The 18,273-nt window shown below is 34.8% G+C and overlaps 2 protein-coding genes across 2 annotated transcripts; one reads left to right on the top strand and one right to left on the bottom strand.

Annotated features, from left to right (window-relative positions):
* The first annotated feature begins 3,614 nt into the window (after positions 1-3,614).
* LOC130717716 (protein DUF642 L-GALACTONO-1,4-LACTONE-RESPONSIVE GENE 2-like) lies at positions 3,615-10,317 on the top strand. The gene is made up of 4 exons (XM_057568056.1): positions 3,615-3,813; positions 6,242-6,462; positions 6,927-7,206; positions 9,523-10,317. Exons 1-4 carry the CDS (start codon positions 3,741-3,743, stop codon positions 10,047-10,049), a joined length of 1,101 nt encoding a protein of 366 aa, XP_057424039.1. The 5' UTR covers positions 3,615-3,740; the 3' UTR covers positions 10,050-10,317.
* Positions 10,318-11,544: 1,227 nt separating this feature from the next.
* LOC130718846 (protein tesmin/TSO1-like CXC 2) lies at positions 11,545-17,435 on the bottom strand. Its single transcript, XM_057569473.1, has 12 exons — positions 17,151-17,435; positions 16,384-16,538; positions 15,785-16,313; positions 15,506-15,652; positions 14,085-14,638; positions 13,925-13,999; positions 13,660-13,840; positions 13,484-13,582; positions 13,324-13,390; positions 12,757-12,937; positions 11,896-12,577; positions 11,545-11,793 (listed from the first exon to the last, which is right to left on the bottom strand). Exons 1-11 carry the CDS (start codon positions 17,250-17,252, stop codon positions 11,974-11,976), a joined length of 2,694 nt encoding a protein of 897 aa, XP_057425456.1. The 5' UTR covers positions 17,253-17,435; the 3' UTR covers positions 11,545-11,793; positions 11,896-11,973.
* Between the last annotated feature and the right edge of the window lie 838 nt (positions 17,436-18,273).

The raw sequence follows: 18,273 nt of genomic DNA, 5'->3' as shown, positions 1-18,273 counted from the left end.
AACACATAATTTAGTGGCGATTTTTAACCGCCGTTAATATTTTTGTAGTGGTTAAAACCCAACAAAACTGTGCATATCAAATAAATACTATCATCATTCCTTATCAATTGTCATTTAGAAAAAAATAATTCCTATTTATTTGTCCACTTAACATTTCAAGAGAGTTTTAAATTATGTTTTTAAGAGTTATACCCTTGTGAGTAGGTCTATCCACTGGACAAGTTTGGTCGGATTCGGGCCGAAAAACGCAGGTTGTGTCGGGTGAAAATCATCCAACCACCAGGTCCGCCACCGACCGTCCAGTTGCCACAGACTGTTTGGTTTCGGTGGTTAACGATTTCAGCGGGTGGGTTTGGACGGGGTTAAACATTTAAGAAAAAAATGAGAAAAAAATGAAGATGAAGATAGACACAAGATTTAACATTCAGAAAAAATGAAGATTAAAGATTAAATTTCTCCTCTGCCAGCCCATTATGAAAGAAAATCATAAAAAAAAAAAAAATGGAAGAACATATTTGGATTGTGGAAGACCAGAACTGAAAGGTTGCATCTTCATTTGCAAGAGAAACCTGAGGCGGTGGTGCGGAAGCTGTTGGTGTCAACATCACGAGCGTGGGACAAACTCCGGTTGCGGCGGCGTATCTTCATGTGGTGGCAGTGCTGGACCTCAAAGAAGGAAAGGTTGTGGTGGCGCTGGATCTTTATGGGTAGTGATGAAAGCGCGGGACGTCAGAGAAGGAGAAGGAGGTGGTGGTGTGGCGTGGTGGAATAAGATTAGAGAGGAAGAGAATGAATGAATGATGGATGGTGGTTGTGCGTGGTGGTGGCTCTTGGTGGATGTGCGTCTGTGCGCCGTGGTGGCTCTCAGTGGATGGCGGTTGTGCGAGGTGGTGGCTTGTGGTGGGGAGGAAGAGAAGAAAGGTGACGGCTAGATCTGCTAGGGTTTGATAAAGTGAGGCTTTTAAACCTAAGGTTGAGGGTTGATTGGGCTAGTTCTTTATTTATTAAACTTACTTCGGCCGGTTCAGAGCCCAAATCGAACTCGACCGAACCAAACCATGCTCAACCGATTTTTTCCACCCGTTCAACCCGAAAAGCGACCTGTCTGACCCGAGATGGTTTTTTTTTTCTTAGCGGGCCGGACGGTTTCAACCGGGGCCAAAAAAATTGGACAACCCTACTTGTGAGAACAATAAATGAGGAAAGATAAAATACATTCTAAAGGGTAAAATAGAAAAATAAAAAACACTTTTTTTATGTAAAGAGATATACGTACGCAAAACAATATGCATTTACAACAAGAGATTACACAACAGCCTGGAGGAACTTGAAAACCCACCCAACAAAATAGTAGAAGAATTACATAGTAAACAACCATAACCATTATGTTTATTGTGCAAACAAAGACAACCATCGACGTTCAACATTATTACGTTACCTAGAATCACGTGGGCAGGACCATAAAGTAGACGGTTCAAGTGATCCGAGGTCGAGATAGCAGGGGGCGTCAAGAACTCATCGCACTCTTCAATGGAAGAAACAATTCGCTAAAGAAAAAACTCCACTATCTATGACGTGTCATCAAAGACAACGCTGTTACGCCAACACAAGAGCCACCAGAGGAAAAAACCCAAACTGTCGTTGTTTCGTATGGTGAGTGAGGAAGCCCACCCAGGTCTGCGAACATGAATGAAAAAGCGCAACAACAGTGGGCACGTCGTGACGTCGAGCTGGGTTCAGACTTCGATCGTATGGATAATCACACAACATTTTTTGTACATCGAAAAGATAAATTACACCCTCTAGGATTAACCCCAAGACTTTCCCCTTCCAAACCTCTATAACTCAAGCTCTTACAACTTGACCTATCCTTCAGGGACACACACTTGTCTGCTTAATTATCTCTAATTTAATGTAAATCTACCGTAATCCTATGAAATGGGAGCTCTAGTTGTCTTTTAACCCCATAAGACAATAAAGAGTACATTTAAAATAAGTCCACTCCTAAAACCCAGTTAAACTTTTTTTGTGTGAATTGGCCCACTAGTTTTATCATTATTTGATCAACTATCCTTCATCAGCTATATTAAGAGCCCAGTTAGACTTTGTTTTTTGTGAGAATTGGCCCATTAGTTATATCATTTCTTGATATCCATCATCGGCTATATGTTGATCGAATGTCTTTATCATCAATTATTTCCAAACTAATTGACAATTTCCCGGCATTAACACTATGAAATTTTTGGTGCAACTATTTTAATTTATTTCTTTATTAACATCGCATGTTTATAGCTGGTCATGTTTAGGGCTACTAATAATATTTAGTCAACCAAGTGATTGAAACCCTTAGAGTTAAGCAACTAAGCAAGTGATTTGGAGTTATAGGATGTTGTAGCTGCATGTCTTAGAACGTATTATTATTTGTATCAAACTCATAGAAAAGATTGAAAGAGATGTATACGATGAGTGTGTAGTATCTTAGTTTAAGAACAAACTTTGAATACTTTAATCAAGAATCAATTAAGAGCCTAGTTGGATACAAGTATACAACATTTTCTCCATTTCTGTTAAAAATAAAAATAAGTGCATTAATACCCCCATTTTCTGCTAAACACCTGACTGCCACAAATTACAGAGATTATGTTAATAAATTATGTAATTGTAGCAGTCAAAAACCGTCATAAATTGCTACTCCATCCGTTCCAAAATATAGGTTGTTTTAGGTTGTGCACATTGTTTAATAACTCATTAATTGATAATTATTTTGATTGAAATACCCCTATTTAAAGTTGTGTTATATTAATGAGAGATAAATGTTATTATTGGTTAAATGGATAGTGAGAGTTGTGATAGGTGAAAATTGGAGGTGATAATTAAAAGATATAATATTAAATGAGGGTATATGAGGAATATTAAAGAGAGAAAAAATGCATTGGTTTGCAAAACAACTTATATTTTGGAATATTGTATAAATTCTAAAACAACTTATATTTTGGAACAGAGGGAGCAGTATATATCTGACTAAATGCAAAGAACCATTTTATAAAAATGAATTATATATAGCAAAATTATATCCAAATACTTAACAACCTTGAGAAAATATTGACAAAATATTCAGATTTGATTAATCAAATACTTAATAACCTTTGATTTATATCCATAAATTGGTTGAATATGTTTTTGTACCTCATAAAATAGTCGATTATTGATTTTGGTCCATTTTAATTTTTTTTATTAATTTTGACTTCTAAAATAGTAAATAATTGAATTTGATCCTTCTATCTATTTTATAGCGATTTATATGTCTTAGTGATAGTTTTTAAACGGTCATTAATATGTTAGTTACAATTTAAACCATCTAAAGAATTAATAGAGGAACTAAAATCATTAAATCTCAAAATCAACGAAAAATTTAAAGTTAGATCAAATTCAATAAGCCATATTATTTTAGGGGAAAAAACATATTTAACCCTATTTTATTGCACAAAGGGCAACGTTGTCAATCAGCGCGAGAGAAGTTGATGATAAGCATTGAATGGCATATTCGATATTTTACAACAAATGCAAGTCCCTTATCCTAACAAAGCATGCATATAAGCCCATGCCCATCCCCTTGTACTGCTACATTGTTGGGCTCTAGCTTTTTTTCTCTTTTCTTTCATTAATTTTCTTCCCATTTCATACACATCTATCCATCTTTATCCCAAAGTTGCATAGTTTCTTCAGCTAGCACATCCACCATGAAGGGAAGGTTCATGTTTCTGTTGGTGCTCCTCTGTGCATCTTTTCATGTCTCCCTCTCCTTTAAGGACGGTAAGCCCCAAAATTGTACTCTTTTTCTTATCTAAGAGAAATACTCTCAGATTTCTTCGTTTGATATGTGCATACATTACCTACCATTCTCCATACAAACATACTAGTTATTCTAATTTGAAAGGTTCCAACTTCATGCATCTTCCCTTTACTTCCCTAGTTAATTCGCTAGTCTAGCAAATACTCCGTTTGTTTATTTCTATTACCATCTTCACATTTAGAAATGTATAAGAAGAGTAAAGTAAAAAATAGAAATATAATAAGTGATGTGATAAAAATATAAGAAAAATAAAGAAAAGAAAAAAAGAGAAAATATAAGTTGAGTGTGAACGTATTAATATTATTTATTACTAGTAACTTGGACAGAAACTTTCAACAAAATTCACACCTCAAATTAGAGGTAGGATGAATGCATATTATGAAATAAAGAAAAATAAAAGAAAAACAGTAAAAATTACTCCCTCCGTTTCAAAACTATTGTAGTTTTAGTTTTTTCACAAAGTTTAAGAGTTCATTAATTGGTGTTATAATTTGACTGAAATACCCTTATTTAATATGAGTTATAAGAAAGAGAGAGAATAAAAATTATTGGTCAACTAATTGGTGAGAATTGTGATTGGTCAAAATAAGAGGTGGTGCTTGGGAGATACACTATTAAATGAGGACATGAATGGAAGAAAATGAGATAAAGTGCTTTGGATATGTAAAACAACAATGATTTTGAAACAAAACAAAAAAAGCTAAAATTACAATAGTTTTGGAACGGAGGGAGTAAAATGAAAAAAAAAAAAAATGTGAATGGATCCAAACCTTTTTAAACCATATGCAGAGTCGGTCAAAAGTGAGCCTTTACCAATGTCTCCTCAATAATTTATATTGTCTCATCAATAAAGAGAATTTCAGCATTTAAATGCCACAATGGATGAATCAATTGTAGTGATTTTTGATGGTTTGGATCGATATCATCAAAACAGAGTGTTTGGTTCTATAGACGGCAAGTGTAACATCTCACATTTGGTATTTTAAATTGTACTCCCTCTGGTCCTATTTATAAGCATGAAAGAGAAGAAAAACCTTGGTCCTTTTTATAAGAATCAAATGAAAGTTTGAGCTATATTAATTAATTTTTTCTAATGATGCCCTTATTAATTCTAACTTGTAAAATGTGTCTCATTAATTATTTTCTCTCTTTCCCACTTTCCAACATTAATAACAAAGGGTAATTTTGAAAGTTTATTTTGATTTAAGACAAATTTAATGCATTTTATCTAATTTAACTACATTTCTTAAACTATGTGAATTTTTTTTTTGTTGCTTATAAATAGGACCGGAGGGAGTACTCCGCTATTAATCCCTCTTCCTTGATATTGTACTATTGTGCTAGGGGTAATAGCCTGTATGATGGTGACATGAGTGTCATAAATCATAGAAAAGATAAGTAAAGAATGACATTTTGGGGGCCCCACAATGTTAGGCATTGATTGAATAATGCATATGCAAGATGCTCTGAAAATTTCACATGGGGTTGTGTGCTTACTGGGGACGATGTGAGTAGACAATTACTAGAGATAGGTGATGCAGAAAACCACGTGACTTCAAAAAGCCACTTTACCTTAGCAATTGGCCAACTTTGGCAGTGTGCTTGTATTCTAGTCTTGGATTGGCCAAACGAGCTAGATGAGGTTGCATTTTAGCATTCAATTTGGGTTCCAGGATCTCTGTTATTCATTTGCAAAAAGCTAGCGGTCCAATGAATGAAATGAAATATACAGTAGTTGTTCTTACTTGAAGATAAGATCAATTTTAGTAATAATGTCCTCAACCAATTCAGAATGCGATAACACAATGAAAATAAAATTTGTGTTGTTATCTTCCCTATGTTGATATATTAATGCATATGTTTGTTTGCAGAAAAAATTTATTTGGGGATATACTATATAATTTGGGTTGTAAAGTTTTTTTTTAAAGGCGTAAAGTGTTTAAAACTTGTAGTATAAAATTTACTTATGTTTTATTTTGAAATTAATTTTACTTTTTATTTAAATATAATTTATTTTTTAAAATATGTCTTATTAAAATATTAAGTTTATTTATTTCCATTTTTGCGCAAAATTACCTTCTATTTTAATAGCATATTTTTTAAATGTGTGTCCTACTATTTTTCAAAAATACTATTTTGGGTAACCATGGAAAAACTATATGTGCAAAACTCTTCAAAATATTATTTTTCTAATAATAAACCAAAAGAAAAACTTTTGTGTAACCCTCCTAAATCATTTGTGACATTAATTCTAATTTGATGGATTATTGAACCATTTAAATTAGAGACCCAACCTTTTCCACTAGGTAGCAAAGCTTTTCAACATATTTTCTTCTAAAATATATTCTACTCAATACACTACCTTAATTAATTGATATATACCTGCAGGACTGGTGGCAAATGGAGACTTTGAGCTTGGGCCAAAGCCATCGGACTTGAAAGGCACGGTGGTGATCGGCGGGAAGAGCGCCATACCGGAGTGGGAGATCTCCGGCTTCGTTGAATACATAAAATCAGGCCAAAAACAAGGTGACATGCTACTGGTAGTTCCAGAGGGTGCTTATGCTGTGAGGCTGGGGAACGAGGCTTCCATTAAACAAAGAATAAAGGTGACTCTTCTTCAAAAATCATAGTTTGCCCACAAAATATAGATATTGCTTTTCGCAAATCCGAAAATTTTTATTTACACCTCCAATGATTTTTATAAAAAAATTTTTATTTACACTTTTGCAAGTTGAAATTCTGGAAGAAAATTATTGCTATTAAAATATAATATAAAACTGTTCATATAGCTCTTATCTAACCGCTTAAGCTTTTTGGATAATAACTTGTTTGACATGATGTTAGAGTTTCTATAATTAAGTGGTTTAAAATTTGATCACTGTCGCCTCTAATTTTTCAAGTAAAAAGTTGAATTAAAAAGCACGGTAGGTGAGTACGTGCAATGTTCAAACTTCAAAACATAAAGGTGTACAATAAAAAGTGATCCCCACAAAATATTATTGATAAATCATTGACTTGAGTACAAGATTAAAGTGATTAAACATAAATTAATTGGTAAATGAAATGGCAGGTGATTAAGGGAATGTACTACTCAATCACACTTTCGGTGGCTCGCACGTGCGCGCAGGAGGAGCGAATCAATGTGTCTGTGGCTCCAGACTTTGGAGTGATACCGATTCAAACATTGTACACGAGCAGTGGTTGGGATTCAATTGCTTATGGATTCAAAGCAGAGTTTGATGTGGTGGAGATGGTTGTTCATAACCCTGGTGTGGAAGAGGATCCAGCTTGTGGCCCCTTAGTTGATTCTGTTGCCCTCAGAACTCTTTACCCTCCTAGGCCTACTAACAGTAAGTTTCATCAATTATAGCTTACTGTTAATTAATTAGCATATACTACATAACTACTTAGCTAATGCATTAGTTGATTTATATTATGATTAGTGAAAATTAGATATATATGGCAGATGAGAGATATATTAATATTAAATGAGAGTATAAACTAACAACCTCATTTAGCTTTGAGAAATGCTTCAATGAACTGATGTTATATGAAAGAAAATGTGATAAATAAATAGTCTTAAATTTTTAAACGGGTTTTGAAAAATTGGTACAAAGCTAAATAAACAATGATTAGGAATGGAGGAAATATATTCTAGGACATGTGCTCTTTGGTCTTTGACATGTGCTTTTACATATTTGTGAAACAGTAATTCTCTCCCAATAAATGGCTGAAAGAGATGATAATTATTTTTGGGTTGTTTGGATTATGAGAAAACTGAAAAAGAGTTGAAAAGTGATAGTAATAAATAAAATGAGAGTAATTATATTACCAATTTATTCTTATATACTTATTAAAGTTATAATATTTAAGTATTGACTCGGTGATATATTTTGAAAACATTTCTCAACAAGAGAATTCATTTCATATATTTTTATCCCAAATATAAAAGAAAAGACAAAAATAACAAAAAGGAAAATTAAATAGAAGGAGCAAGGTTGCAGTTGCATCATTAATAAAGAACATGGTAATGGCATGCAACAATATTAATACATGGGGCAACAACATTGGAGAAGGTTGATAAGTTAATGTCTATTGTTAATCACTCACTTCTCAAGTTTTCAGCCCACTGAACTTGGACACTTTTCCCTCCCATTGATTTTCTTGGCTCTTCCAAACATAAAAGATCTTTTTTTTTTTGGTACATCGGAAAACCATAAAAGATCTTTATCCCTTCCCTTTTCCTTTCCCTCTTTATTCTTTCCTTCATTATTCCATAGAAGCAAACAGAGCATTAGAGTTAGGAGGAATTATAAGGATATAAATGTTTCCATGGTAAAAGTAATTAAAATTCAATGCCTAATTTATTTTAGTTAAGATTTAATATAATTCAAGTTATATTTGTTGTGAATAAAATGCCACTGCTCATTTAATTAGATTTTTAAAACAAAGAAAAAACAAATTAAAGGATTATTCTTAGACAAAAAATACTAAAAAATTTCAAACGTTGTTAGTAGAGTCAAATGCATGCACAAATAGACAGTGATATACTGCTAACATAGTTAATTAGTTTGCTTAATCAAAGAAAGCACATAAGAACATTCATTAGTAACATAAGACAATTGAGCTGTATCAAAACCAAAACCAATAAAGGCAACTTGTAATAATAAAATCATTGGCAATAGTAGGTAGGATGTTACACTCATATTTATGAAAAGCAATTATGCATTCTATCCCTTTAAAGCTTTTCTTGGAGCTATAGTACAAAAGCCTGCATTAATTCAAATTCATGTGTTGTCTGACAACAGAATAGAACCGTTGTTTTCTTATTGCTTCACTGTTCAGTACTAGACTAGATGATGAAAATGGTTTTGGACTTTGGTTACACAGAACATTGCTTCCCTTAAAAACAGAAAAAAATTCTACAGAAAATTTAATACATGCCAATATTTGTACGGAAAGTTTTAACGCTTACATGAGACCACAGACAAGCAATGAGTATTTACTATTGCCCACTTTATTTCTCCAGTTAGGTGACTATTTATGCAAAATGTACCTCACAAAACTGTCTTCTACAGTGATTCATAATTATTTCAAAGCCAATTCACCGCATTAAAATAAAAGGAAATAGTTTGCTTGAATGTAAAATGAAAAAATAAAGGTATATTCATTCTTCACGATTTGTACTAAATCAGAATGCTAGAATTCTCATTGGTTGAAAATATGATATAGATAATTTTATAAAGAGTAGAGCAACCATTAACGTTTGAGCTAACTTTTAGGTTGAGTTAGATCTCCTAAATTCTAATGTTATATTAAAGTCTATCACAAATCTATTTGTAGGTGTTATCTTATATCACAAGTGCTTATGCATGTATTTGAGAAACTTATATAAATTATTACCTATAAGCTATTTTAAACTTATATATTTTCATTACTTGTTCACATAAAATTAATTAATAAATTATAACTTATTTCAACAATTTCCTCACATTAACTTATATTATTCTTAATGTGATGGACTTTGTTGTCCTAAAATTGTTTATCCGAACACACCCTAATGTTATTAAGCTTATTTTTTCTATACTATTGATTCATCAATATCTTCAAATCAGTTTTTTTTCCTCTTTGTGCTAAATTAATATCTCATACTCCTTCCTCCACAGAGAACCTATTAAAGAATGGCGGTTTTGAAGAAGGACCATATGTGTTTCCCAACTCATCATGGGGAGTTCTCATCCCACCCATGTTAGAAGACGACCACTCTCCCTTACCAGGTTGGATGGTGGAGTCCCTCAAGGCAGTGAAATACATAGACTCGCCCCATTTCTCAGTCCCAGAAGGGACTCGAGCCGTGGAGCTAGTAGCCGGAAAAGAAAGCGCCATCGCGCAAGTCGCGAGAACCGTTCCCGGCAAAACCTACGTCCTCTCGTTCTCCGTGGGAGACGCCAACAACTCTTGTGAAGGCTCCATGATCGTGGAAGCCTTCGCCGGCAGGGACACGGTGAAAGTGCCTTACCAGTCCAAAGGCAAAGGCGGGTTCAAGCGCGCGGCGCTTAGGTTTGTGGCGGTTTCGCCAAGAACACGAGTGATGTTCCTCAGCACTTTTTATACCATGAGGAGTGATGACTTCTCTTCGCTGTGTGGACCTGTGGTTGATGATGTCAAGTTACTGAGCCTGCGTAAACCATAATCGGATTCTTATAATTAATTATTGGGTCTAATGTTGTGAGGATAGTGAATCAAAATAAGAATGTTCTTTTTTTCCTTTTTCATTTAACCTTTTTTAAGACGCGAGAGGTGCTAATTATATGTATGAGTTTCATTCTACTATGAATATGAGTGTGTAAATTAGATGATGTTAGTATATATAGACGTATACTATACAAATAGCGTGTTTCTATTAATCCTTTCATGTATTTTGCACAAATAAATGATGGAAAAAGAAATATTAGATTTCATATATATATCTATACTTTATTGATTAACAGAAAATGTAGATTATGAATCAGTGTGTGTACAATTACAGTTCATGAATACAAGTTCATGAATACAAGAGCAAGAGAAGAAGCTGATCATTAGTTCTAGTAGTTCTTACAGAATAAACTACCATGACTAACTTACTTTTTGATGTTTAAAGCTTTGTCAACTAACAAACTTGACTGTTATGTGTAATACTACAAGAAAACAGATGACTAGCGGCTGTCATTTTTCTCATTTAGGGGCGGTTAGCGGTTGTAACCACTGCTAAAAGAACTCATGGCCGTTCAGTTACTCACACCAGATTTGGACCACAAAGCAAATTACCCATAGTTATAAGCAACCGTCGGCATAACTGCTGCTAGATGCGTCTAAAATACTATTGGCGGTTTAAACCACAACGAAACCAACTTTGTGAAATGTCCGTCGTAATATACCGGCGGTTCTACCCGCCGCCAACCTAATCTCGTTTTGGTTATGGACTAATGTTCGTTGCTACCGCCACTGGTCTAATCTTTGTGACTAATGTCGGTCATATCGAGTGCTAGTCTTATTTTTTACATTCCATTTATATTTTGGTCCACTAATTCTCACTCCAAACTAATTAATTTAGCGAAGCAAAAAATTCATTGGATGCTAAAATAACAATTGATGAGATTGGACCATATAATTTTTCCATTCAAAATCACCCAATTCTCCTTATAAGACATGTTCTAACCTTGATTGCAATTTTGTACTTGGTCGTCCTAGCCAACTAGAGACATTGGCGATGTAGCCATTTGTGTCAATCTGAATGATATTGGACCGTGATAAATTTTTATACAATTCATTCTATAGAACGAATACATTATAAGAGAAGCTTCTTAGATATAGAATTGATTATGAAAAAATATGTAAGTTGATGCAAACATTATATAATTTTTAAAATAGAACATTTTTTTTATGCTTAACAAAGAGAACAGAAAAGAAAGCCCCTACTGTCTAACCATTTCCATCCCTAAAGAATCAGCCAAGATGAAGATGAAGTGCTCCATGCCAGGGAGGGGATCTGGAGGTGGAGGAAATCTAAATCTTGGTTAGCTTCAGCTTTAGCTAAGAAATCAGCACAAGCATTCCCTTCACGAAGTAAAAATACGAATCTCGCCAACAAAAAACGGGCGAGAAAACGAGGTTGAAAGAAGTTCAATAGACAAGATGCTAGTATCGACTAACAGCAATATACATAATCAATTATGCACTCAATTAGGTAAACTTTTATGTAGCCTAATTAACATTTTGAAGGATGAGACTCCATTACGAATATGCGAAGAATTTATATAACAAGGGGAGAAAGAAAGGAAGAATCTGTTCAAAGATAGAAGTCAAAGAACTGCTAAACGAAAACTCCTAAAAATATAAAGGAAAAACTACACATTGTAGGGCGATGCAGTCATAACTTCAATAAGTCAGCTGGGAACCTGTGTGCCAAAATCAACAAAAGTGTCACTATAATGGCAAAATTCTAAAACCACTTAAAACGAAATAAAAACAAAAACAGAAATCTGTCAACATGTCCATACCAGACAAGACAAGAATTCTATTAACATGGATCTTCTGTCTGTAAAGCATATTTTGAACATTCTTCAGATTTGGGATTGTCACTTGGTGGCACCATTACCCGAGTCCACATTGCCGTCCTCATTGCCATTACCTTTGGAATCCATGCAAGGGGTCAATGGTGGGAAAGACGGCACAGATTTCAATATGAATTTCCTGCCAGTTCTCAAGCCTCCTGAGGAGCTTGATCCAATCACACGTGGAGGAGAAACTCGCTTTTGGATCGGGGAATTTGCTTTGACAGTCTTTGTGGGAGTTGAACTTTCCTTCAATATAGCAGGTGTTTCATCTTCTACAATATCAAACAGCCTGCTATCTGATTCAAGTCCCTGTAAATGTTGTGCTTCACCTAAGTTGGTATTCCTTGGGGTAACTGGTGAACTACGCCAACGAAGAGAGCCACCAGATAATTGGCGAACACATCCATGAGAGACTCGGGATGATGGAGCACTTGTCCCCACAGGTTTAGCTGGGATGGATGGAGCACCAGACGTTGAATCAGGATTTGACAGAGGAGTGAGCTGAAGTATGCAGGAAGCTGAATTACATGGTGGTGCTGGTGATTGTACGTTCTCATAACTTTTCGAATCACAGGAGTCAGTTAACATCAGACTCCTGTGTGATGGGAACATGTCCTTGCCTTGGCTGGACAAATGGAAAAAGGTCAATTAGAACAAAAGCAGGGACATCATGTTAAAAATATGTAGCTTCTGGGTGTCATAATTGATTCTTCAAAAAGCTAATCCAAACATGCTAAAAAAACTAGGATTATAATTCCTTATTCAATCAAATATATAAGGATTCATAATGGAAAGAAATCTTACTCAGAGCATTGCAACGATGGCGTTATAGGTGACAGATGATGTTGATCATAGAACTCTTTCTGGAACAAATCTTCCCTGCTTGCCACCATTTCCGGTTTATTGAGCATGGTGCTATCTGACCCTTTTTCAACATTACTGCTCACCCTTTCTTTACTCAAAGCATGATCCGGTGCAACATAATCTGTATTTAAAAAATGTGTACTACATTAACCAACATTTTTGGCAGCACATCTTGAAGATTTGTATCCTCTCTTCCCCCATAATTTGACATTCAAATAAATTCATGGCTATTCACCAGTTAGTGGAGATTTAATAGTTCCTTCACAGAGCGTATAATTAGAGGTTGGTAGGGTTGGGGTTGAGATTCTTGATTCAGTTCCAAGTATATCTATCAATAAGAAACACAGTTGGGCTGGTTTGAACACTTCTTTTAAGAGTAGTATTATTATATCAAAACTTCTTAACATCATTGCATATCAGTTATACTTACTAGACAAAAGTTAAATTAAATTTCGTGGTGCATTAAGAGTTTACAGTAGAATAGCTATTCATAATATAAACCCTAACCTTCTTTCTTGCCATAGACATTCTTGCATCCCTCACATCGACATCCACTTGAGCATCCAACATTAGACTGTTTCAAATATTAATGAAAAAATGTGCTGTAAGCTGGAGATTAAAACTAGTGAAATGTGTAGGGCAAATAGAAATGTATATAATACACAACCTGATAACATTCACAATATTTTTTCAGACACATTGACCTTTTGCAATTGCAACCTCTTGTGTGCCTTGCTGATGACGGTGTCGTCAGATTTACATCTTCCTGCGAGGGCACAATTAAACAATCAACTCATTTTTTAAACCAAAAAAGATAGACAATATAATACGAGGGTCTTGTACCATATTTGACGGGGCATTAGTGGCGCTTTTCACAATCTTCGGAGCAAATGCAAGTGGATTTCGGGACTCAATTTGTTGCCTTGTCTCAAGAACTTTCTCCCCATATTCTGGTTTATTGAAGCAGTCTTGGCAAGAACAAGGGTCGAGACAAAAGACTCCAGCAGCAAAACAGTCACAGTAACTGCAGAACACTCAAATCAAAATACATAAATGCTGCATGTACGTATGAAATGAGATGCCAAAACATATATAAAAAATTACTCACAGTTTCAAACATTTACTCTTCTTACAGTTGCACCGCTTACAGCCATTACCATCTGCAGTGCTTGATGTTTTCTTCCTGTAGAGAATTGCAGTCTTTTGTGATATTACAAAACATCTAAAGAAAAAAAAAATTGTAAAATATGAAAAAGATCAGAACTAACTTTTTCTTGCCCGGGGTATGTTGGTCGAGTCCCTCAGAATTTCCAGCATCTGTAGGGCTTAGTTTCCTCTTATCATGGCCACTTGCAGGATACAAGGCAATAGGTTCTTTCAAGCTAGGAGAAAAATAATCTGCAGCTAATGAAGCATCTGTTTCATGGATCTCATTTCTATTATCAACTAATGGTTGCCGATCCATATTTGATGATATTACGTATTTCTTCATGTTCTCCACTTTATTTAAACTTATTGAAGATGTGGATTGCATCCCTTGTAAAACATCTGATGATCTCATACCCGTAGTTGAAGCGCAACTAGGTGGCATTCCATTTATAATGCTATTTAAATGTAACCCAATACCTGCTGGCTTGGAACCTGTCTCCGGAATGCCTCGTTGAAGATACAAGGAACTGACAGGTTTGAAGGGGTTGACAAAATGCATTTGGCTTGAAGTTGCATTCAGTTTCATGTTAGACATATTACTTCCAAGAGCACTGGAGGCAGCTTCCCCAAATTTTAGGCAGCGCCGACGAATGCCATGGTACTTCAGACTAGCCTACATTGACCATAATAATTAATATATTGCACAAAGAAAATCTTCACAGAACTGAACCAAAGAACAAAAAAAATGCAAATTCCTGATAATCAGACTAGAACTCATTATTCAATGGAAATCCATAGAATAGGCATTAACCAAATCCCAAATGCCAAGCAGGTAATGCCACTAGACCACAATAATAGTCTCACCATTACATGACTAAAACCTTTTAGCCAGCATGATATTACTGATTAGTCATGGTTACAAGATTCTACAGGCTCTAAAGATGTATTCGTAAATGACAACCCTATTTCCTTATCTTAAGAGATACACTTTACCGGGAGTGTCTGATGTAATACCCGGACTCACCCCACTTTTAACAAACTTGATTGACTGAAAAATGAAATTAAAAAATGTCCACAAATTTTTTAAATCTCCATCTGAAGAAATCTTGATGAGCAGAAAAATGGGGAATTTTTAATTAAGATGTCTGATATCCGTTCCCATCCACTAGAGATATGGAAGGTACCCTGCTGGTATATTCCTTTAAAAAAATTCTGCCATGAATCATGATGCATGCAAAGCTCCATAAACTTACTAACTATCAAAGCATAGCTTTTAAAGATTGTGTCAGTAAAGAACATAACTGTTCTCTTCTCTTAACTGGTGATCACAGAGACAAATGACAGAAAAACAGAAGTATATTCAAGCCTTACTGATCTTAACAGAATCTACACAGCTTAGAACTTAGAAGTATAGAAAAATAGAGATAGACAAACATGCTCATTCAAAGAGGGAGAAAAGTGTGAAAAGACAGAAAAGTACACACAAAAGCTAACCTGCCTTCAGAATACTAAAATAAACACCCAAAGGAAGATTGATTACCTCAGAACCATCTTGGGAAATATTCTCTTGCCTTACATGTAAGGTCGATACCATCTCATGGCAATCTTTAGATTCTTTAACATCTTGCAGAGGATCAGACATTGATTGAGCTGCGCAATCACTATGATCCGGTCCATTTCCTGCATGCTGAAGCTTAAACTTTTGTGAGTCAACTATAAGACTGAAAGACATCAAAGTCTCAAATCAATAACATCTAAAAACACTGACTGCTGCACGTCAACATCATCATACATATAGACTGCAAGAACTTATTGCTACCTGGGTAAGTGAATTATGAGAAACATCTGCAGCTAAATTGGACTCAAGTTTTGTGTGCTCTTGAGAAACCCGTTCAACAACTCTTTTGTCCCCTTCTGTTTCAGGGTTTTCAACTGGCCTTTCTTGATGAATCTCATTAGATTCCTCTGACAAAGGCGAAGGCTCTTCTGCTTTATCACCAGGATCATCATTCCCATTGCATTTTAATATAACTTTCTTTGTCCGAGTTAAGTTGCTTGGTTCAGATTCAACTGCATATGTAGATTGTTCAACGTCTGGGTTGACTGAATACATTTCATCAGTATCCCCAGGATCAGCTAAATATTCATCAACAGATGTTGGAAAACTGCAGCTTTGGGTATTCGTATCATTCCTGAGGCCAATATCCTGCTGAGTGTCAGTTGCAAACCTCTCTGGCAGAGGCAGTTGAGAATTTGATTCATTGGAATCACCAGGAGCTACACGAAGACTGTTGCCTCCATTGTAACTTTGAGACATTTCTACACTGGATAAATGAGTGCCTTGAGGCCTGACACACATTAATTTTGTCAACAAGCAGCCAGAAAATAATAAACACACACAAATTTGAAGTCACAAACCTTTCCAAGTACCGCGATTCACGGTCACAATTAACACGTGGCGACTTGAACACCAGAGGTGGGGAATTAAGCCCAAGAAAACTTGGTGCCACATGACAAGCCTTAGCAGGCCTCATCGGAGATAAATTGCTGGCAAATCTAAAAAATGGGGACTCCTGAAATTAAGAAGGTGACACACGAAATTAACACAGTAGCTATGATATTGCAAATGAAATCAAGAATCAGGACAAGAGCAAGATATCAATAATCAATGTGAATGAATGAATCCTCTCTAAAGTCTACCAATACTTCCATAATCGAAGGTCTTCCATTTCATTTGTTTTCATCATTCAACATTCCAACGCCATTAAAGCAATTTAGAAGATAGATCATCATCATTAAAGCAATTTCCAAAACAGCTCGAAAAGGGGGCAAAACAAAATAAACACAAAAAAACACCACCAACAGTGATTTCTAGCCGCGACGGCATTGACCTTGATTCACAAATCCAATCAAACGAAGTGAGCTCTTAAACAAACCAGTTTCTTAGAAGAAATCATGAATCAAAATGAACTGAATTCGTTACTTCACAAGATTCCTGACACAGTTAATTAACACCAGAGCGCATGATGAGCAAGCAAACAGCAATTAATCCAACAAAATTGAGTGAAATCAAATTAAAACCCTAATTGAAGTGATTAAGCAGGCAGAACACAACATGAATCAGTACAATTAATTGCAAAAATGAATCCAAAAGTAAAGGAGTGTTTGTGTGTGTTCGGAATTACTTGAACTTGAGGGGATTCGGATGAAGGAGTATTGACGGAGGCATTGAGAGCAGAAGCAGAAGAACTGCGATTGATCTTGGAAGGTTCTGGAGAATCCATCATCACTCACAACAATAAATCACACTTGTTCTTCGTCTTTCTTGTGAAGATGAAGATGAAGATGAAGAAGAATTAAACCCTACAGTGACTGCATCACTCTTATTCAGTCACTCATTTTTATCTTTTTTATTTTATTTTTCTTCTCTCTCGTTTTCTTTTTCTTTTTCTTTTTTGGTGTTGTTGATTGTTGTCGTTGATATTGCTTATGAGTTCTCAGAGAGTGTGTGGTGTGGCGCGTGAAATGCAAATTCCAGATAGGTCAGGTGCTATTGCTAAGGCGGGCGTTTAAAATGCGAGCGGGAAATTCCCCTCCTTCTTCTCTTCTTTGGGCCGGACCGGGTCGGGTCACTAATTAACAGGGTTTATTAGGTTTTTTCTGTTAAATAAAATATCAATTTTTTTTGTTACAAAATAAATAAACGTTATCAAAAGAGAAAATAAAGCTCAAGTGATAAGAGCTAGGGACATAAGGGTTGAGTGGGGTGAAGGTTCACGGATTCGAACTCGTAAGAAAGATTAATTTATTAACATTTCTAACAACTAACATTTGCATAAAAAAAAATGTACCAAAATAATAATAATCATACACAATATATTATTTTTGAAACTAAAAAGCTGCAACTCGGACAAGTGTCACCCCCTCATTCTATGTGTTTCTTCGTAAGTTTTCACTCTCATACTATAATTAGTAAGTAGATTATGTCATATATATTTTTTAAATAATTAAATATTAAATAATTCAATATTTTCAAAAATAAGTAATGTATTAATATTGCATTTAATAGTTTTTTAAAGACATTTAATAGTCTCTTTTTTAAAGACATTTAATATACATTAATGACATTAGAATAGTTAATAAAAGTCAATTGTAACTTTTTTAAAATATAATAGTACTGTATTAATTTGACATTTAATGGTTTTTAATGACGTTAGAGTAATTAATAAAAGTCAATTGTGATTATAGATGTATGCTGACAAAGTTTTTATAGTCAATTGTGACATTAGAATAATTAAGATGTATGCT

The sequence above is a fragment of the Lotus japonicus genome, chromosome 5, assembly GCF_012489685.1.
Source record: "Lotus japonicus ecotype B-129 chromosome 5, LjGifu_v1.2".
In the NCBI taxonomy this organism is placed as follows: Eukaryota; Viridiplantae; Streptophyta; class Magnoliopsida; order Fabales; family Fabaceae; genus Lotus; species Lotus japonicus.
The sequence above is the reverse complement of the archived record's forward strand: the minus strand, read 5'-3'. Positions and strand labels throughout refer to the sequence as shown.